We start from the raw sequence: 23,080 nt of genomic DNA on the forward strand, positions 1-23,080 counted from the left end.
CTTTCACCAGTGATCACCATATAACTGTTACAGGTGACGCTGGTTGGTTAGTTATTTTTTTATAGTTTCAGGGCACCCGCCATTTATTACCTAGTCTCACTAGTGTACCCCTAAATTTAGGGGTGTCTACTTTCCAAAATGGGGTCATTTGGGGGGGGTTTGTGCCATCTTGGCATTTTATGGCCTTCAAAACTGTAACGCCCTTAGAAAGCCTGAAGGCGGTGCTTGGTTTTCGGGGCCCCGTACGCGGATAGGCTCCCAAAAAGTCCCACATATGTGGTATCCCCGTACTCAGGAGAAGCAGCAGAATTTATTTTGGGGTGTCATTTCACATATGCCCATGGCATGCGTGAGCAATATATCATTTAGTGACAACTTTGTGAAAAAAAAAAAAAAAAAAAAAAAAAGTTTGTAATTTTCCCGCAACTTGTGGCAAAATATAAAATATTCCATGGACTCAACATGCCTCTCAGCAAATAGCTTGGGGTGTCTACTTTCTAAAATGGGGTCATTTGTGGGGGTTTTGTGCCATCTTGGCATTTTATGGCCTTCAAAACTGTAATAGGTAGTGAGAAGTGAACTCAAAAATTTACGCCCTTAGAAAGCCTGAAGGCGGTGCTTGGTTTTCGGGGCCCCGTACGCGGCTAGGCTCCCAAAAAGTCCCACATATGTGGTATCCCCGTACTCAGGAGAAGCAGCAGAATTTATTTTGGGGTGTCATTTCACATATGCCCATGGCATGTGTGAGCAATATATCATTTAGTGACAACTTTGTGAAAAAAAAAAAAAAAAAAAAAAAGTTTGTAATTTTCCCGCAACTTGTGGCAAAATATAAAATATTCCATGAACTCAACATGCCTCTCAGCAAATAGCTTGGGGTGTCTACTTTCTAAAATGGGGTCATTTGTGGGGGTTTTGTGCCATCTTGGCATTTTATGGCCTTCAAAACTGTAATAGGTAGTGAGAAGTGAACTCAAAAATTTACGCCCTTAGAAAGCCTGAAGGCGGTGCTTGGTTTTCGGGGCCCCGTACGCGGCTAGGCTCCCAAAAAGTCCCACATATGTGGTATCCCCGTACTCAGGAGAAGCAGCAGAATTTATTTTGGGGTGTCATTTCACATACGCCCATAGCATGTGTGAGCAATATATCATTTAGTGACAACTTTGTGTAAAAAAATAATGTGTCATTATTCAATCGCTTGAGGCAAAAAAATAAAATATTCAATGGGCTCAACATGCCTCTTATCAATTTCCTTAGGGGGTCTACTTTCCAAAATGGGGTCATTTGGGGGGGTTTTGTACTGCCCTGCCATTTTAGCACCTCAAGAAATGAGATAGGCAGTCGTAAACTAAAAGCTGCGTAAATTCCAGAAAACGTACCTTAGTTTGTAGATGTGACAACTTTTGCGCAAACCAATAAATATACAATTATTGACTTTTTTTTTACCAAAGACATGTGGCTGAATACATTTTGGCCTAAATGTATGACTAAAATTGAGTTTATTGGATTTTTCTAATAACAAAAAGTAGAAAATATCATTTTTTTTCAAAATTTGCGGTCTTTTTACGTTTATATCGCAAAAAATAAAAATCGCAGAGGCAATCAAATACCATCAAAAGAAAGCTCTATTTGTGGGAAGAAAAGGACGCAAATTTTGTTTGGGTACAACATTGCATGACCGCGCAATTACCAGTTAAAGCAGCGCAGTGCCAAAGTGTAAAAAGACCTCTGGTCATTTACCAGCAAAATGGTCCGGTCTGAAAGTGGTTAATGCAGCGCATTCTCTTTTTCTTTACAATGCTACAAGAATGAAGTTGTTTTGCTTCTCATATTCACACACACTTCTCTCAAACTTATTTCTTTATTCTTTTTACTAATTTCACGAATATAATATTTTAATTCGTCACATCTCCCCAATAATTTTTTATTATTTTTTTATTTTTTATTTGGTGGTTGCTTTTTTTAATCAACATCTCCTTTTTTGACAGTTTGCTCATCTTCGCAGTTTTTTTGTTGTGTTTTGTGTGTCAACTTACCACAACACCATTATTATCTTTTTATTTTATTGTTTTCTTTTTTAATCTAGAGGAGGTTGTTTGGTGTTGGTTCCACTTGTTATTCATTTGACTTTGTATTTTTGAAATGTACCTGCCTACTCACAAATAAACTGTCCTTTTTTGAAGTAAAACGCATAGGCAAGTATTTCTTCAACCAAAAAAAAACTTTATTTAGGTGTCAGTAACAAATAAAGAGGGAGGCAGCGCTAGAGAAACTGGGGAGATTAGCGAAGCCTTTGGCCTCCAGGGCACACATCAACATTTAAACGCAAAAATTGGTGGGCAGAGGAGTACATATCTGAGGGAGAGCAGTCTGGTCCTGAAGTCCAAGAAACCCGGAACAGCAGCAGATGACATCTATGTTCCCAGGCTGTGGTCCTACAAGAGGCTGCATCTTCTGTCAGACCAGACTGAACCCAGGTCATCACTCTCTGGTCTTCCTTCCATGCTTCCTTCCAGGCTGTGGTGCTGGAGGTGTGGCAGAAGGAGGAGCATGGTCCAAATCACACAAGTGTGTTGCTTGTGTGATTTGGCCCAACAACCCCTTGTTGAGGGTGTGTATGAAGAGCTCCTCACACAAGATGTGTTGCCCCTCCTCCATTTGCTGGCGTTTGCAGGCAGCCAAGGCGGCAAACGCCTCTTGATATGTAGGGAAGGCTTTGAGGGCCGCTGAAGCCTCCCCGATGAGCTTCAGAGCCGACTCCTCCACATTCCTCCCCTTTCTGGCCCTTTTGTGTGGAAGGCGGAGGGGAGGGACTTGGGATTCAGTCAGGCTCCTCCGCTTGCCCACCGCTTGGCTGCCGCTTACCCCTGCCTCCTCCTGGCTGCCACTTTCCACAGCCACCTCCTGGCTGCTGCATTCCACACCCTTCTCTTCCTGACTGAGGTCTTCCTGTGTCTGAAAAAGGGACATAGTTTTAGTTTTTGGTTCATCAAACACACACAATTTTCAGCTCAAGACTGTTGCAAATTGTTAACAAATAGAAAAGACTATCATTCTGAGCTCAGAATTTTTCATTCTTGGCCCAAAGGCTTTGGCCACTACTGTCTATTGATATGTTAAACACTTTCTAAAATCAGCAATTAGTGAGCAAAAATCAAGTTAACATCATTAATTTTTACTCCCAAAATATGTAGAACAATACTATACCTGGCTCAAGCTGGGCTCCTCCAGTTCTTCCTGAGTGGAAGGCTCAGGTTGGGCATCGGAAGACTCAGCAGGGGTGGAATGTAGCGTAGGAGGACACATGGAAGTAAAGGTAGAGAGGGATTCCCTGACATCAGCCTGGTCTGACAAAAAATGCATCCTGTCATAATACCACAGCCTGGGGACATAAACTTCATCTGCTGCAGCTCCGTTTGCATGGACTGCAGCACCTTCCTGCGCTCCCTCAGATATGTACGCCTGAGGCCACCAATTTTCACTTTTAAATAGTTGATGTCTGCCCTGGGGACCACTGGCTTCACAAACTCAACCAGTTTCTCCATCACTGCTTGCCTCTTTAATTTGTTACTGTAGTGTGGATGCATAGATTGCCACAGACAGGGCAGCTTCCTGTACTTATCGATGAACAGAGGGAGGAAACTATGGTCGTTAAACCCATCTATATTGTCTGCAAAACACAACACAAGACAAACCCTAATGTCAGGCTAAACTCCACTAAATCTTGTCCCAATACAGGCCTTAATCTAGAAGCAGTATAGGCTAGTGATGTACAAAGTTAAAAATTGTACCTTCATTTGCACGATCGGTGCGTCAGCTTCTCCCTCTGTTCACAGATCGTACATACGACACACGCGCATTGCGTTTTATATACAGTGCGCATGCGTGAATCTCCTCCCGCCCCTGATGTTCTTTCTAGACTATTCCTCGCCCCCTTCTCTTTCGGCGCAGTGGGGAGAGCACATGGCAGAGACACAGCAAGTGCGCAATAATAATTCCACTAACGAGGAGGAGGACGAGAAAAGCCCGGAGCCAGAAACGTCCCGATCCCGGGGAGAAGATTTAAGGCCTCAAATATGTCTTTTGGAGAGATGTTGGAGATGGTGGACATATTGAAGAGGAACGACTATGATGGGAAGTATGGACCTTACCCAAACCCAAATCAGAATCAGAAATCAGAAAGGCCAAGATCATGGCTAAAGTTGTGAAGAGTCTTCAGAAGAATTTTGGGGTACGACGATCCAAGGATCAACTAAGAAAACGCTGGTCAGACCTGAAACTGAGGGAGCACGATCAGTACAGAAGGATCAAGTGAGTTCTTCAAAAAAGTAAGTAGTTGTCTGGTGTTCATCTTATTATTATTGCTTGCATACTGCTCCATGTGCTTTAATTTACTGTTGTACAGTTTAAAATGGCCACTTTAATGTTCATGGGTTCAATCGTTCGTTAGCCCACTCCCAAAACGATGTTTTGCCAACTTGCACTTGACTACATTTGCAAGTTGACTACATTTGTTCACACTACAGGTAAGTATTCCAGCTTTAGAAAGTGTCAAAAATAATGTTTTCACCTTTGAACTGCCAAAAAACACAATTGTATGACACTTCCAAGCAATGTTTCATATTCCTAGTTCTGCCCTCAAATATCAGTGTGCTAAGTATTCCTTTTTTACATTCTCATAGGGGAGAGAAAACTTGGGGCGTCTGAGGACACCAGGGACGCCACACCTCCCAAAGAAGGGCAAATACCAAAAGCACAAGCAGAGTAGGAGGAAGGAGATATTTTTGAAATTGGTGAAATTGGCACCACAACAGGTGAGTGTCGGAGACCACAGCTTCTGGTAAGCTAATCAATGTATGCCTGCATATTTACAATACATGGTGTTTTTTTTTTTAATTTTAGGTGATGTGGAAGAAGAATCGCATTTTACCAGTGAAAGTGCCCAGATCCTCATTGGGGAGATAATGGGGTGCAATCACGATTTAGAGAATATACAGAAAAACATCAATGATGTTCAACAAAAAATGAAGAACATCATTGATGTTTTGGGGAGAGTCTGAAACACCCCAAACTAGCATAGTTTTTACATTTTCAAAAACACTTTTATATTTTTCGAAAAGCCAAATTTGGAAGATGCACACAGTGTGTCAACATGTACTATCTCCCATCATGGGGGATAAATGTACGTGTTTTGTGGGTACAACCCCTTCCTTACTACTAAAGTGGCTGAGATGAAGGGGTTGCACCCCCAAAAACATGTACATTGATACCCCATGATGGGAGATAGCACATGTTGACATTAGGGATGGGATCAGGAGGAAACTGGCCACTTTTTGATTCTCAATTTGTGTGCTTCTTCCAAATTTGGCTTTTCCAGGGGTGACACCCCATCTGATGAAGGCAATATCAGCACAGTTTGTACATACTCATGTCTGATATTGTCTTCACTTTTCAAAGTTGAACTTTGTAAGTTCCTGTGTTCTGTATGTTATGCTTTGATACATGCCTGTTTACACAAAAACGCCATGTCCAAATTCTCAAAATGTTAACCAAAATAATGTTATATACACCAAATATGTTGGTTTGTTTTAAAATCCTTTTCTAAATGCACATGTGAATGTGCTTTGCGTAAAAAGTTAAATTATCAACAATGTGTAGCTTCCTTTTTCAATACGCAAAAGCAGTATTTGTAGTAAAGTTGTTGTTTTCTGTGGCAATGGGTGTTATTTACTAAAGGCAAATCCACTTTGCACTCCAAGTGCAGTTTCAGGTGCACTTTTGCAGTGCACTTGTAGTGCATAGTGGATGTGCCTTTAGTAAATAACACCCACAGTGATGTTTAAATTTCCCCAATCATGCCGTTTTCATGACCCCACATATTTCTGCCATGGTGCTGAAAATGAGCAATATTTTTGTCAGTAATGCACTACATACATCATCAACAAAAACAAGGTGTGTGTGTAGCAGACCCACAACATAATAAGATTATCTGAAGAACAGACTGTCACCTCATCTTGCTCATAACTTGGTTTGCACTGTTATAGAAAAAGGCCCAAAAAAAACAGCAAAATACCTAGGGGACACCTAAAACAAAGCCAAGCAGTAAATGAAAACAAAGATTATTGGAGTTTCAAAGAAAAATTTATTAAAAAAATGCCTCTCAAACATTGTCTGGCATATCAATGGCCTGCCTACCCACAAAGTACTCCATGTATTGGTTTCTGGGGGCAAGCCAGGACGAGCAGCTTCAAGAGCCGTGAGGTTGACATTTTACGGCAAGTCTGCATCAGGCTACATAGTTTGATGAATGTTTTTTCAAAAAATTGTGCAGAACGCATCAGGCAAGCACAATGTGATTTCGTTTATATTACGCCATGTGGATTGGCATCAAAAATAGGCGGAACCGGCTGGCCATTATTCCGAAAGTGTTCTCCATGACTCTTCTGGCTTTGGCCATCCGCACATTAAAGATCCTCTGATCTGGGGTGAGGGTCCTCATCGGGAAAGGCCGCATCAGATGGTTTGCCAGAGCAAATGCCTCATCCGCGACGAAAAGGAATGGGAGTTCTTCTACATTCTCCTCTGGAGATGCCAGAAGAATTCCGTCCGTGTGAACACTCCACCATCCAGCCATTTTGCCCCACGTCCACATACAGGAAGTCATAGGTCGCTGACACCACCGCCAACATCACTATACAGTGATGTTGGCGGTTACACAATTACACAATACTATTAAACCCCTTGTAATTATTATAGTAGGACCCCGAGTTGGGGGGTGGTATAATGCGGATGTGTTTCCTATCAATTGCACCTCCACAATTGGGAAAAAAGTCCCAAAGGCTGGCAAAGTGGGAGGCCACAGTCTGCCATTCCTGTGGCAATGAAGGAAACTGTGGAGTCAAACAAGAAAAAAAGAGTAATTTTACACATCAACATTGCAAGCAGATTAGACACAAACATTTTTGGACAATATCAGTATAACATTTTGGGAAATGAGTATTTAAAGCCTAAAGTATAAAAGTCCCCTTATCAGATTCATCAACCACCCCCTATCTGATGGGCCATTGCAAAAAATGAGAGGGGGGGGGTGTTTTGAACAGGTAACCCTCTCCACTTCATTGAGAGCTGAATGCAGAAATAATGTGTGATACTTTGGCCAGCCCCTCCTTACTTACACTATTGGCAGCCCCCCAGACAGGTAAGAAGTGTGATAATACAAAAAAAAAGGAACAAATGGAAGCACATTTTGACATTCTGCTATTACCTATCAAGATAATAATAGGAGAAAAAACTTTAAACAGTAGCATTTGAAAATATTGAGGCAGGCCCTTGCACTATATGCTTTGGTGAATTCATCCAGAAATCTGACCAGAAAAAAGGTAGGTAGAGTGTGTATTGGGTTTGGCAAAGTCAGTAGATAGAGGATTGCTATCAGCTGACCTAGCAGTTGGGGGAGGGGGGTTCCTAATGAGTTTGGCCCAACCAAAAAAAAAAATTCTGGCACTCTGCATGAATTTAAGCACACACATAACATTTGTACACGTTTTAGGGGGTGTTTAGGGGAAAGCAATGAATGAATGAATGAATGAAATACTTATATAGCGCACAATGCGAACTGAATCGCCTCTAGGCGCTGTACTATGCAATACTATGGAGCTGACAAAATACATTGCTAAGTGACTAGGCTATAGGTTTATGGCCCCAGAAGAGCATGCTGGGGAAGTTAGTGGAGGCAAATATGCACGAAGGACAAAAAAGGAACTTGAAAAGCTTCCAGCATGCATGAGGACAAAGGGGCACAGCATATCAATTAGAGCATAGTGCAATCATGGTAATTAGGGAATGAGGAAAGAAAGGGCAGGGCAGCACAGTGGTGTAGTGGTTAGCACTCTCACCTAGCAGTAAGAAGGGTCGCTGGTTCAAATCCCAACCACGACACTACCTGCCTGGAGTTTGCATGTTCTCCCTGTGCCTGCGTGGGTTTCCTCCGGGTGCTCCGGTTTCCTCCCACAATCCAAAGACATGCAGGTAGGTTAATTGGCTTCTGTCCAAAATTGGCCCTAGTATATGAATTGGGACCTAGGATAGTGGGCTCCTTGAGGGTAGGGACTGATGTGAGTGTGCAATGTACAGGGATAGGGACAATTGTAGACACTTACTCAGGTTGAACTGGATGGACTGGTGTCTTTATTCAACCTTACTAACTATGAAACTATGAAACTATGAAATACAAGATATTAGCAAACATTAAATACATAGAATATGATGTTAAAGGAGAAAACTTACCTTCATATAGTGCTTCTGCAGGACCTGAATGATGGCAGAACAGGTCTTTGGAATAATGATTCCCAGAGCTTGGGGGGAGATGCGTGTCGAGAACTTGAGGTCCTGGAGACTTCTCCCTGTCGCCAAGTAGCGCAATGTGGCGATGAGCCTCTGCTCCAGAGTGATGGCTTGCGGCAAGCAGGTATCCTGTCTGCTGATATAAGGGGACAGCAAAGCCAACAGACGGTTAAAAATGGGGTCTGTCATCCGGAGATAATTCCTGAAATCATCAGGATTATTCTCCCGGATCTCACGAAGCAAAGGCATGTGCGAGAACTGGTCACGCTGGCGCAACCAATTCTTGGTCCACAAACTCCTCCTCGCCCTGTTCATGGACCGGGCTTGTGTCAAAGCTAAAAGCCCAACACCAAGCCCCTGCACAGCACGAACTCTGCAACGAGTACGTACACAAAACATGGCTTGAAAACGGTCGGCTGGTCAAAACGGACAACAGAAAGCACCGATAAACAGCAAGGCCTGAAAGAACGAACTGAAAACCAGAAACGAGCAGACAATAAGCAATGAAAATCAAAGCATACTATACCAAGATATAGTCCACAATGAGCAACAAAATGCTAACTGACTACACGCACTGATAAGCAGATACGTACCGACAAGCACAAACTGAAGAGCAGTAACGATCTGAAGCACAAATCTGAAAAGCGCGAATCATCTCGAACCAAACTTCTACTAACACACGATAAACACAAGATCAGCAGAAGGAGCCCAAAGGGTGCCGGACGTGGTGCTGAACTACCCTTTTCTAGTCCCGTCGTACGTGGCTTACGTCACCGCGTTCTTGCCAACCGGAAATTTCGACAACTTAGTCCGACCATGTGTATGCAACACCACTTCCGGACTAAATCCGTCAGAATTTATCCGACGGATTTGGTTGTCGGAATGTCCGACTGTGTGTAGAAGGGCTTAGACCTCTCAGGTGGGCTTTTAGTGCATCCCATACCACTCCCGACCTAGCAGTATCTTGATTATGAAGCATAAACTCTGTCAGGCCTCTGGGAATGGTATCAGTGTACGGGAATATTGTAAATCAGAAGGGGTTTACCTTCCAGAGTCTACGCTTCGGGCTTGGGGATGCCGTAATGGCAACACTGACGGGAGTGATCAGATATGTTACGTGGAGCATATTTCACATATTCAGTCAGCGCATATGCTAGGTCATTTGATAAGCATAGATCTATCAGGGATAAACATTTGTATGTTGCTGAAAAGCACGAGTAGCACCGCACATCGGGATTTTGATCCCTCCACACATCTCTCAGGCCTATTTCCACTAGGAATTTAGCAAAGGGAGTGGGGCCACCCACTTGGGGAGTACTATTGGCTCTAGATGAGAATTTGTCTAGTTTCTTATCTATTATATTGTTAAAATCTCCCATCACCCAGACCGGAACCCCAGGATATGCCGCCATAAATTGAGCTGTTTCAGAGATTCAAATGAGAAGGGTGGAGGGATATAGATATTTGCAATTATGCATATTAAACCTGTCATTTTGCATAATAGGAACACATAGCGCCCCTGCCTGCCAATCATGGATTGTAGTAATTGGAAATTGGTAATCCGTGAAATAAGAACACTGACTCCCCTCGAGTAGGCTGAGTGGATGGAGTGAAACTGGGTGGGGTATCCACGGTTTTTAAGTGCAGATATGGTACTATCCTGTAGGCGAGTTTCCTGCAGGCATATCACCGAAGGTTTATAAGCCTTCACCGTGGGAAAAAAGTGCCACTCTCTTCACTCTGTCACCCAGCCCCCTCACATTCCATGAAACTATGATGTAAGCATTCGACATGTTGAGGCAAATAAGTAATCATGCAAAGGAAGCTTTGTCAGGTGCAGAGGCTCACCAATAGGTGCTTCGTGTCTCCATCTGACAGCTTTAAAGATAAAACACAGGTATGGGTAAGGTGGCATCATCCAATTAGTTACATCTCTGGTTGGTAAGATAGAGCAAAAAAGGAATGAACTGTTTATACTGCCTACAGCAGCCAATTGGTTAGAGAACTTTAGTGAACAAACAGCATCATGAAAGCCAAGGTACACACCAGACAGGCCTGGGATAATGTTGTGGAGAAATTTAAAGCAGAGTTAGGTCATAAAAAATATCCCAAACTTTGAACATCTTTGAACATGAAGCACTGTTCAATCCATCATTCGAAAATGGAAAGAGAATGGCACAACTGCAAACCTACCAAGACATGGCCATCCACCTAAACGTACAGGCCAGGCAAGGAGAGCATTAATCACAGAAACAGCCAAGATGCCCATGGTAACTTTGGAGGAGCTGCAGAGATCCACAGCTCAGGTGGGAGAATCTGTCCACAAATCTGGCCTTTATGGAAGAGTGGCAAGAAGAAAGCCATAAGAAGTCCTGTTTGCAGTTTGAGAGAAGCCATGTGGGAGACACCGCAAACACGTGGAAGAAGGTGCTCTGTTCAGATGAGACCAAAATTGAACTTTTTGGCATTAAAGCAAAATGCAGTGTGTGGCGGAACACTAACACTGCACATCACCCTGAACACACCATCCCCACTGTGAAACATGGTGGTGACAGCATCATGTTGTGGGGATGCTTTTATTCAGCAGGGAAGGGGAAGCTGGTCAGAGTTGATTGGAAGATGGATGGAGCCAAATACAGGGCAATCTTAGAAGAAAACCTGTTTGGCTGTATGTTTAGGGTTGTTGTCCTGCTGGAAAGGTGAACCTCCAGCCCAATCTCAAGTCTTTTGCAGTCTGAGCTACAATGAAATGGTTTAGATCAAAGCATAGTCATGTGTTAGAATGGTTTAGACAAAGTTTAGACCTAAATCAAATTGAGAATCTGTGACAAGACTTGAAAATTGCTGTTCATTCTTGCCATCCAATCTGATAGAGCTTGAGCTATTTTACAAAGAAGAATGGGAAAAATGTCACTCTAGATGTGCAAAGCTGGTAGAGACATACCTTAACCACTTAACAACCGCCCATTCCCGATTAACGGCTTCAGGGCGGTTGTTTAACTCTGAGAGGCCGTTAATTAACGGCCTCCCAGAATTCTGCTCTCGCGCGCCCCCTGGCGCTCGCACACGAGAGCATCCGTGACCGCTGGGTCCAGTGGACCCGGCGCATCACGAATCACGGTAAACGGCCGCTCATCGCGGCCGTTTACCACGTGATCGCTCCGTCAAATGACGGAGTGATCACTTGTAAACAAGCCGGCGTCATGTTATGACGCCGGTTCCTCCCTCCCCTCTCTGTACCGATCGGTACAGCGGAGGGGGAAGAGATCGGTGTCAGCAGCGATGTGGGCTGCATCTGCAGTGCCCACATCGCTGCTCACCGAAAATTAACCCCTCAATTCCCTGCAAATACTCTGCATTACTCTGCAATTCCCTGCAAATACTCTGCATTACTCTGCAATTCCCTGCAAATACTCTGCATTACTCTGCAATTCCCTGCAAATACTCTGCAATGCCCTGCAAATACTCTGCAATGCCCTGCAACACTCTGCATTGCCCTGCAACACTCTGCATTGCCCTGCAACACTCTGCATTGCCCTGCAACACTCCGCAATGCCCTGCAACACTCCGCAATGCCCTGCAACACTCCGCAACGCTCTGCAATACCCTGCAACACTCTGCAACACCCGCCAATACCCTGCAACACTCTGCAATGCTCTGCAACCCCCGCCGATACCCTGCAACACTCTGCAATGCTCTGCAACCCCCGCCGATACCCTGCAACACTCTGCAATGCTCTGCAACCCCCGCCGATACCCTGCAACACTCTGCAATGCTCTGCAACACCCGCCAATACCCTGCAACACTCTGCAATGCTCTGCAACACCCGCCAATACCCTGCAATGCTCTGCAACACAGTACTCTGCAACACCATGCTCTGAGATACCCAGCCATAGTCGGTGATACCCTGCAATACCCAGCCATAGACATCTCCCGCCGCCCTCCGCCCTCCGGTGCTTCTACCGAATCGCTAATACGATCAAAGCCAGAATCTTTTTTTTTTTTCAGGCTTCCCAGCTTAGAGGTGAGATGTGGGTCTTATTGACCCCACATCTCACTGTAAAGAGGACCTGTCATGCCATATTCCTATTACAAGGGATGTTTACATTCCTTGTAATAGGAATAAAAGTGATCAAAAAAATTATTTTTGGGGAAAAAAATGTCAAACTAAAATAAATAAAGTAAAATGAACAATAAAAAAAAATGTTTTTTTAAAAGCGCCCCTGTCCCCATGTGCTCGCATGCAGAAGCGAATGCATGCGTAAGTCCCGCCCACATATGAAAACGGTGTTCAAACCACACATGTGAGGTATCGCTGCGAACGTTAGAGCGAGAGAAATAATTCTAGCCCTAGACCTCCTCTGTAACTCAAAACATATAACCAGTAAAAAAAATGTAAATCGTCGCCTATGGGGATTTTTAAGTAGCGACGTTTGCCGCCATTCCACGAGCGTGTGCAATTTTGAAGAGTGACATATTAGGTATCTATTTACTCAGCGTAACTTCATCTTTCACATTATGCAAAAATTGGGCTAACTTTACTGTGTTTTTTTTTTTTTAAGCACAAAACAGTTTTTTTTCCAAAAAAAAGCATTCGAAAAATTACTGCGCAAATACCGTGCGAGATAAAAAGTTGCAAAGACCACCATTGTATTCTCCAGGGTGTTTGCTAAAAAAACATATATAATGTTTTGGAGTTCTATGTAATTTTCTAGCAAATAAATGATGATTTTTACATGTAGGAGAGAAATGTCAGAATTGTCCTGGGTGCTCCAGAACACCTGATGGCGCTCCATGCATGTTGGGCCTCTGTATGTGGCCACGCTGTGTAAAAGTCTCACACATGTGGTATCACCATACTCGGGAGTAATAGCAGAATGTGTTTTGGGGTGTAATTTGTGGTATGCATATGCTGTGTGTGAGAAATAACCTGATAATATGACAATTTTGTGAAAAAAAAAAAAAAGTAAAAAGAATCTTGATTTTGCAAAGAATTGTGGGAAAAAATGACAACTTCAAAAAACTCATCATGCCTCTTACTAAATACCTTGGAATGTCTTCTTTCCAAAAAGGGGTCATTTGGGGGGTATTTGTACTTTTCTGGCATGTTAGGGTCTCAAGAATTGAAATAGGCCGTCAATACTTCAGGTGTGATCAATTTTCAGATATTGGCACCATAGCTTGTGGACTCTATAACTTTCACAAAGACCAAATAATATCCACCAATTTGTACTTATTTTTACCAAAGATATGTAGTAGTATAAATTTTGGCCAAAATTTATGAAGAAAAAATTACTAATCTGCTAAATTTTCTAACAGAAACAAAGAAAATTCATTTTTTTACAGAATTTTCGGTATTTTTTCTTTTATAGCACAAAAAATAAAAAACCCAGCGGTGATTAAATACCACCAAAAGAAAGCTCTATTTGTGTGAAAAAAAGGACAAAAATTTCATATAGGTCCAGTGTTGCATGACTGAGTAATTGTCATTCAAAATGCGAGAGCACCGAAAGCTGAAAATTGGTTTAAGGGTGTTTAAGTGCCCAGTGGTCAAGTGGTTAAAAAGACTTGCAGCTGTAATTGCAGCGAAATGTTGTTCTACTAAGTATTGGCTCGGGGGGCTAAATACAAATGCATGCCACACTTTTCACATATTTATTTGTAAACAATTTTGAAAAACATTTATAATTTTCCTTCCACTGCAAATTATGTGCCACTTTGTGTTGGTCTATCACAGTGTTTATCAAAATTTTTTGTCTTGCGGTGCACCAAAAAGATGTAAAAATTTTCACGGCACACCTGAAAACATTTGCAATACAGCCTCACCAGTGTCTATTAACCCTTTCATGACTAAGCCTATTTTTGGAATTTGGTGTTTACAAGTTAAAATCCATATTTTTTGCTAGAAAATTACTTGGAACCCCCAAACATTATATATATATTTTTAGCAGAGGCTCTAGAGAATAAAACGGCGATTGTTGCAATATTTTATGTCACATGGTATTTGCGCAGTGGTGTTTTAAACGCAACTTTTTGGGAAAAGGGACACTTTCATGAATAAAAAAAAAAAAAACAGTAAAATTAGCCCAATTATTTTGCGTAATGTGAAAGATAATGTTACGCCGAGTAAATAGATACCAAACATGTCACACTTTATAATTGCGCGCACTTGTAGATTGACGACAAAGTACGGTACCTAAAAATCTCAATAGGCGACGCTTTAAAATTTTTAAACAGAGGAGGTCTACTGCTAGAATTATTGCTCTCGCTCTGACGATCGCGGCGATACCTCACATGTGTGATTTGAACACCGTTTACATACGCGGGCGCGACTTCCGTATGCGTTTTCTTTGCTTCGCGAGCTCGCGGGGACGGCGGGCGCTTTGAAAAAATTTTTTTTTTATTTTTTTATTTATTTTATTTATTTTAAAATGACTAAATTGTTTTAAAAAAAAAATAAAAATTTGATCACTTTTATTGCTGTCACAAGGAATGTAAACATCCCTTGTGACAGTAATAGGTGGTGACAGGTACTCTTTATGGAGGGATCGGGGGTCTAAAAGACCCCCCACCCCTCCTTTACACTTCAATGTATTCAGATCGCCGAAAACGGCGATTCTGAATACCGGATATTTTTTTAAAACCGGCGCCATTGGCAGCCGAGTAAACGGGAAGTGACGTCATGACGTCGCTTCCGTGTTTACGATGAGGAGACTGTAACGAAGCCGATTACGGCTTCGTTCCAGTTCCTCCCCAGCAGCCAGAGCCGACGGATCGCTAATCGGTGCTCCCGATCGAGCGGGAGCACCGGTAACAGCGGCGAGAGGCGGCGGGAGGGGGGGACGTCCCCTCCCGCTCCTCCGGCATAACAGCCGAGCGGCTTTTAGCCGCATCGGTTGTTATGGCTGGAAAGCCAATCGCCCGCTGTAAAAAACGGTACCGGGGTGATGCCTGCAGGTGCGGGCATCATCCCGGTATACCCCCCGGAATCCGAGTACGCAGATCTGCGTACGCTCGGCGGGAAGGGGTTAATGCAGGCTCACCAGAGCCCATAAATGCAGCCTCACCAGAGCCCATAAATTCAGCCTCACCAGTGTCCATAAATGCAGCCTCACCAGTGTCCATAAATGCAGCCTCACCAGTGTCCATAAATGCAGCCTCACCAGTGTCCATAAATGTAGGGGCATCACTGGGGCAGGGCAAATGGGGTGTATGGGGGAAGGGGGGAGATAGGATGTGGGGGTCAGCTGGGGGTGTCAGGGTCTCTCACCTGGCAGCTCAGCAGGTCCTTGCACCCCACGGCCTCCTAGGCAGGTGAGGCTCCTGGTCCTGGGGTACAGTTGCTGCCAGTGCCCAGCCCCGCAGCCAGAGCCAGTCACGTGTCCCGACTCCCTTGTGTGCCTTGCCTCCAAGGGTCCGGTCTCTGGGAGTTTTAGCTCCTCTGCGCTTAAGAGCAGACTACAACTCCCAAAATGCAACAGCGGCCAGCCGCCACGGCCTTGCCTGACTATTACAGTGATGGCTACAAATGTGCCCTGGCACACAGTTTGAGAAACACTGGTCTATCACATAAAATCCCAAAAAAACACATTTACGTTTTTGGTTGTAACATGACAAAATGTGGGAAATTTCAAGGGGCATGAATACTTTTTCAAGGCATGGTATATGGTTGTATAATTATGAGCTTAATCCATATGTTTTAGGGGGTAATCACAATCCCGTCTTACTTTGCGATTATGCCAAAAAGCAAATGTTTTTGGGAAGAAGCTGATAGTATTAGCCTCCTAAGTAAAATGATACTTTTGTTACTTACCAAGACCCCCCGCAACAACAACTCTTCCGTGTATTGCACCAGAAACGAAATCAGCTCTTCTTTTCCTTAGAAAGCAGGAGCGATCTATTTTCACCCAGCCACCTAAAATAATAATTTACACATAGCTGGAGTATTGAGGGTCTGTTTAAGGTTAATTGAAAATTAGGTTTTAATATTACCCCTGTGCAGAGTTCTACAGTTCTAAATCCCAATGAGTACAATTTTTTTTTTTTTTTTTTGCAGTCCTTCAGTTATAATAAAGCAGACTTCACATTTGGGGCTAGGGGTAACATGCAGTAACAATGCATGTTTTACATGTTACTGCATATGACAGTAATTCACTATTGCTGGTGCTTTGTGATGCCATTAATTGCATCCTGTTGCACTGTGCAAAATTTCCTCAAATGCATATGCATTGTGGTGCTCCACAATGAACAGATGTGGTGTGTGGTGTACTGAAAAAAATGTACATGTCCCTTTTTGTGTACATGTACATCATTAGCAAAGAACCTGGATGGGGGAGGGGGGGGGGGGGATTTGGCGAGTATAACTACTTTACCATGCATCAGTAGGTAAGAAAAATAAATCACCTTGCAGAATGGGTCAAATAATTTGACCAAGGGCTTTAACCACACTGGCTGTTTTCTTGGTGATCTAAATGCACATGCATAATATTAATTGTCCTATGTAAATAGAAAATAGTATATTTGTGATTATTAAACAGATTTCTAATAGATCCATCTAGTTGGCTACATCATCTTTAATATACTGTATACAGGTACTTTCTATGGACGTTTTTACCATCTGGGGTTGCTCGAAAATGCATAAGAGGGACCCTGTCAACAGAAACATATATGGGGGTAGCACTGCTGGCTTTCTTTTAAAAATGCTAGTTGTGTGGTTGCCTCTTGCATTGATATTTTATGCATACTGTAATTGAGCATCAGAAAAGTGTCAGTTTCCTATCTTGATATTTGTTTCAAGTTATTCACTCAGAAAGCATTGAAGCCAATGCATCAGCATGATAGCAAGGCAACCAGAATTTTCAGATGTTGGCTTGCATATATGTCTAATGAGAGAGACCTTTTAACCTCAACCATATAGCAGCCAAAGAGCATATATAAAACAAAATGGCTATCCACCACTATTATCTGTCATTGTCTGATTTGCATACTAGTTCCAAGTTAATGATCTCGTTTGCAGTGATGCTGCATGACTGGCCTGGAACTAGCATACACCAAGCAAGTCAGACAATGATCTCCTCCATTGCAACTGATTTGTTTTTTCCTTTTTTAAGATTTCAGTTACTATTTGTTGACTATTTAGAATATCAACTGTGTGTATATATAGCACATAATTTAAGGGATGTTGTAATGGGGAAATGGTAACTGGGTTAAAGCAAAAAATATTCTCAAAACATTTAAAATAAAGCCCACCTGCGGGTATTCCTTCTCTATTATTGTAATGCAGTCTGTTGATCTTCTACTTTTTGTAGCTGCTTAATATTTATTAAAATACCCTGTGCTGGCTGCATATTGGACAGTCCAACTACTATTCTTACCACTGCTGTGCTGCCTTGTTGCAGCATGAACAGGTAAAAAAAAGTAACACATTTATAAATGTATATGCAGCCTGTTTGCATTATAGCAATACATTAAGAAGCCTCAATGAGGCTTTTAAGGCCATCACTTGAAAACATTCTCCATTACTTAACCTGTTGTGGGAATCCTTATCTGACAGTGAGATCATAGTTTGAGCATTCTGTATGTCACTTCCTGCAATGTAGAGTGATCGCCAGGTGTTAGCATATCAATAAAGATTACTGTAGGAAGGCAGCCTGAATTGGTTGTACACAATTTTGTTCTGCAGCGCTTCTTTGCTCTCGCTACGGTTTTTCACACTATGCTGCAATGTAATACCTTTGCGAAAACAGTAGTTTCTTACCTTGCTCCATATCAAATATATCCACAGTCTTGGTAAATTTTGGCCTGCGGTATGTACCTCCTTGTCGCAGTCCTCCTAAACTGTAGATGGAACCATCATTTAGCACATATCTTGAGTAGGCTCTTTTGTTTGGTATATTAGGGAACTTTGTCCAGGAACGGGTTTCAATGTCAAAGACTTCAAAAGCAGGTACTGCATATTTAGATTGCCTGCCACCTGTAAGAATGGAAGCTGTTGTCAAAAGATGTAGTTTATCATTTTTGGGAAAGAAAAAGTAGTAAAAAAGAAGCACAAGAATGGACACCGCAGAAGAAAGAAAAGAGAAAGCATACTGATAATTCTGTAATAAAAAGAAGGAAAGAAGAGCAAAAGAGGGCAAACCACAAAAATAAAGAAAGAAAGGAAAGAACAAAAAAAGAAAGAGAAGCGAGACTAATATATTTGTCTTTTTTTTCCTTTTGCTACAAAGGTCCATATACCTACCTAATTACCACCTCCACTTACCTTTAATTTCTGCTCTTGATATCTTTACTTTTCTATGCCCCAACTGTTGACAGTCATGACTTACTATGGAGGAGATGTGGCTACACAGGGCTCACATTTTTGTTTCTTTTTTCTTTGTGTGCATTAATGTTGGAGATATTAAGATCTCAGAGCTCACAGTTAACTTTGCAAATTAAAAAAAAAATTCCCCAGCAAACTGAAAATTATATATTTAACCACTTGCCGACCAGTGCACGACGATGTACGTCAACAGAATGGCACGGGCAGGCAAATGGGCGTACATGTACGTCCCTTTAAATTTGCCGCCCTGCCATCGGGACCCTGTGAGTCCGGTCGCGGGACCCGCGGACTCGATCGCTGCGGGCATCCCCGCGATCGTCTCACGGAGCGGCCGAATGGAGAAGTGCCATTGTAAACAACATTTCTCAGTGTTCACTAAATGAAAGCCCAACCCCCCCACAGTTAGTAACACATCCCTAGGAACACTTAACCCCTACACTGCCACCCACTGGTTAACCCCTTCACTGCCAGTGTCATTTACACAGGAATCACTGCATTTATATAGCAGTGATTACTGTATAAATGACAATGGTCCCAAAAATGTGTCAAAAATGTCCGATGGGTCCCCCACAATGTCGCAGTCACAATAAAAATTGCTGATCGCCGCCATTACTAGTAAAAAAAAATTATTAATAAAAATGCTATAAAATTATCCCTATTTTGTAAACGCTATAACTTTTGCGCAAACCAATCAATAATCGCTTATTGCGATTTTTTTAACCAAAAATATGTAGAAGAATACGTATCAGCCTAAACTGAGGGAAAAAAATGTTTTTTTATATATTTTTGGGGGATATTTATTATAACAAAAAGTAAAAAATAATGCGTTTTTTTCAAAATTGTCGCTCTATTTTTGTTTATAGCGCAAAAAATAAAAACTGCAGGGGTGATCAAATACCACCAAAAGAAAGCTCTATTTGTGGGAAAAAAAGGACGTCAATTTTGTTTGGGAGCCACGTCGCACGACCGCGCAATTGTCAGTTAAAGTGACGCAGTGCCGAATCGCAAAAAGTGGTCTGGTCTTTGACCAGCAAAATGGTCCGGTCTGAAAGTGGTTAAAAGTGTAAGGGCCGGTTCACACAGCGATGCGCGGCGAGGCGTCTCCGACTTACCTCGCCGCGACCTGCGGGGATCTCAGCGGCGACTTGCAGAGGACTTCTGTATAGAAGTCAATGCAAGTCGCCCCCGAAGTCGCCCCGAAGTAGTACAGGAACCTTTTTTCTGAGTCGGAGCGACTCGAGTCGCTCCTCTCAGAACGGTTCCATAGTACTGAATGGGGGCGACTTGCGGGAGCGAGGCGAGGCGAGCCGTGTCGCCTCGCCTCGCTGTGTGAACCGGCCCTAAACCACTCTTCGTTTAAAAACTACAGATTTTTTATTTTTTTTGACTGTGAAATTTTCTTCTGAAAATATATCCGAAGTATGACAGAAAAAATGCATGCAAAGATGTAGCTGAATCTAGGTTTCTATCAACTAGACAAAGGGGGTTATTTACGAGAGGCAAATCCACTTTGCACTAGAAGTGCAAACTACAAGTGCAAAGTGCACTTGAAATTGCATTTAGAAGTGCAGTCGCTGTAGATGCGAGGAGGACATGCAAGGAAAATAAAAAACAGCATTTTAGCTTGCACATAATTGGATGATAAAATCAGCATAACTTTCCCTCACTTCAGATCTACCCCTCAGATTTACAGCAACTGCATTTCCAAGTGCACTTTGCACTTGTAGTGCAAAGTGGATTTGCCTTTCGTTAATAACCCCCAAAGTATGAATTTTCAGCTTATTTTTGTAAATTCTCCCTCTAGTGATCAAAAATGGGGTTATGCCAGGTGATGATACAATTATACATTAGTCACAAATATGTAGCTGTAAAGATTATCGATGGCACGGTGGTTACAAATTAAAGAAAGCAAAAGAATATATACTAATTAACAAACTGAAGCTGTTCTAAGCTATGCTTAAGCCCCATACACACTATCAGATTTCCTGCTGATTTTTGTCTTCCGATTTACCAAAACCATGTAGTGCAAGGGCCTGTCTGATTGCATACAAATTGAAACTCCTAAGGTTTGACCTCATATTATATGATTTTGCTAAACCTTAAAACAAAAATCAGCAGAAAATCTGATAGTGTGTATGGGGCTTAAGTTGCCAGCAGTGTGTTTTAAGACAAACAAAAAAATAGATTTAGCATAAACAAACCGGTAGGTAAACACTTGGGGATGTGGTGCAAATTATTTCACATCAAAACATCTCACCAGTTCATGGAATGTAGAAATGCAGGTTTTGGCAGGATTGTACAGCCATACCTCTAATTGATCACTTGAAATTATGTTTTATAATAATTAACACTAATGTCTTGTAGCTAATAGGCCTTAGGCAAACATATTTAATTAGTATACAATGTACACCAGCCAGACAACAACATTCCTTTACAACATTGACCCACAGTTTAAATAATAAGACCAGGGACAGCAAATTCAGAGGTATATAGTATATTGTATCAGCAGCTCTTCTGCATTCCACAAGTACAAGATCGTTTTATTATTGGAGAAACAGCACTTGGTCTCTCCCTCTATTGTCAAAGGATGTCATGCATTTTTGTAAAGTTAATTGTAATAAAAGAAATATGTTTTCATTTTTCTTGGGAGAGAAGAAAATATTAAATATTTTGTCAAAAGCAAACAGATTGTTCCTTTTTATTTGTTTAATTGTATTTGGTACTGTAAGGGTTAATGTACTTCCCTGTGGTCACCAATGTTCCTAAGCTGTGGGTATTGAACAACAAGCCTCATTTATTAACATATTTATAATGTACCTCCAAATTAATCTGGGCACTGGATCCGAGCAATATGAAAGATTAGCAAAATAAGATTAAAAGCTATCTTTAGCATGTAATCACCATTTTTGCTAAAAATTACAGTGCACAGCCATTTTACGTAAAAACCTTTAAATGCTAAACATAGTTTTTGAACTGCGGCTTTCTTAAAATAGTAAATTATCATTGAAATTCGTTCCCAAGTATACAGATGTTCCTGTTATTTTGGAAACCTCTTAGCGTTTCTCAGGATAAATTTGAATTTGTTGGACACTAGAGAGTCTGGGCTGGACTGCTCAGCCTGCTTTCCTGTGATGCCAGCTTGACAAGCAGCTGCTGTGTCCTTGACAAATGCCAGCCATGACTCTTAGCGTTGCAATATAGACTGCAGAATGAAACAGACTGCTGTGTTCCAGTAATTGCAGTGTTGGTGTAGGCAATTATGAAAGACCCCCTATTTAAACCAGTTATATATTCCTTTAAGCTGAGTGCTTAAACAAACATTTATATACAGACACATATACAATATACTACTTACATAGCTATAAATTATCCTCGTGCCACAATGTTTAAACAAATAAAGAAAGAAGTTATGGTTGCAGCAAAACACCAACAGGGGCTCAAACCCTCCCCTTAAATAGATATGCTGTATGTGTATTAACCACTTGCTTACAGGGCACTTAAACACCTTCCTGCCCAGACCAATTTTCAGCTTTCGGTGCTCTCACAATTTGAATGACAATTACTCAGTCATGCAACACTGTACCCAAATGAATTTTTTGTCCTTTTTTTCCCACAAATAGAGCTTTCTTTTGGTGGTATTTGATCACCTCTGGGGTTTTTATTTTTTGCGCTATAAATGAAAAAAGACCGAAAATTTTGAAAAAAAACGCATATTTCTTTGTTTCTGTGACAGAATTATGCAAATTATTAATTTTTCTTCATAAATTTTGGTCACAATTTATACTGCTACATGTCTTTGGTAAAAATAACCCAAATTAGTGGATATTATTTGGTCTTTGTGAAAGTTAGAGAGTCTACAAGCTGTGGTGCGAATCGCACAAAATTGATCACATCTGATGTACTGGTGGCCTATCTCGCTTCTTGTGACCCGAACAAGTCAGGAAAGTACAAATACCCCCCAAATGACCCCTTTTTGGAAAGTAGACATTCTAAGGTATTTAGTAAGAGGTATAGTGAGCTTTTTGATGTTGTCATTTTTTTCCCACAATTCTTTGCAAAATTAAGATTTTTCATTTTTTTTTTTTTCTCCACAAAATTGTCATTGTAATAGGTTATTTCTCTCACGTGGCATGTGTATACCACAAATGACACCCCCCAAAAAATTCTGCTACTCCTCCTGAGTATTACAATACCACATGTGTGGGACTTTTTCACAGCCTGACCACATAGAGAGGCCCAACATGCAGGTAGCGCCATCATGTGTTCTAGGAACATAAGTTACACATCTAACTTGTTGACTATTTATTACACTTTTGAAGCACCAGGACAATGACACGTGACACTGATGACAGATGGCACTGATACGTGGCAATGATGACAGGTGGCACTGATGACAGATGGCACTAATATGTGGCA

At 41.8% G+C, this 23,080-nt stretch overlaps 1 protein-coding gene across 6 annotated transcripts in view; it reads right to left on the reverse strand.

Annotated features, from left to right (window-relative positions):
* The window catches only part of KLHDC8A (kelch domain containing 8A), a 358,281-nt gene that overhangs the window by 251,410 nt on the left and 83,791 nt on the right, over nucleotides 1–23,080 (reverse strand). For all 6 annotated transcript variants that reach the window (XM_077481300.1, XM_077481302.1, XM_077481299.1 and 3 more), the window contains 2 exons: nucleotides 18,101–18,316; nucleotides 16,157–16,258 (listed from right to left, as the gene is read on the reverse strand). In XM_077481300.1, the coding sequence (XP_077337426.1) occupies nucleotides 16,157–16,258; nucleotides 18,101–18,316 (318 nt within the window). The remainder of the gene's footprint in view (nucleotides 1–16,156; nucleotides 16,259–18,100; nucleotides 18,317–23,080) is intronic.

Source organism: Lithobates pipiens, unplaced genomic scaffold (genome assembly GCF_037356315.1).
Source record: "Lithobates pipiens isolate NorthernLeopardFrog02 unplaced genomic scaffold, aLitPip1_a1.2 Scaffold_16, whole genome shotgun sequence".
Lineage (NCBI taxonomy): Eukaryota > Metazoa > Chordata > Amphibia > Anura > Ranidae > Lithobates > Lithobates pipiens.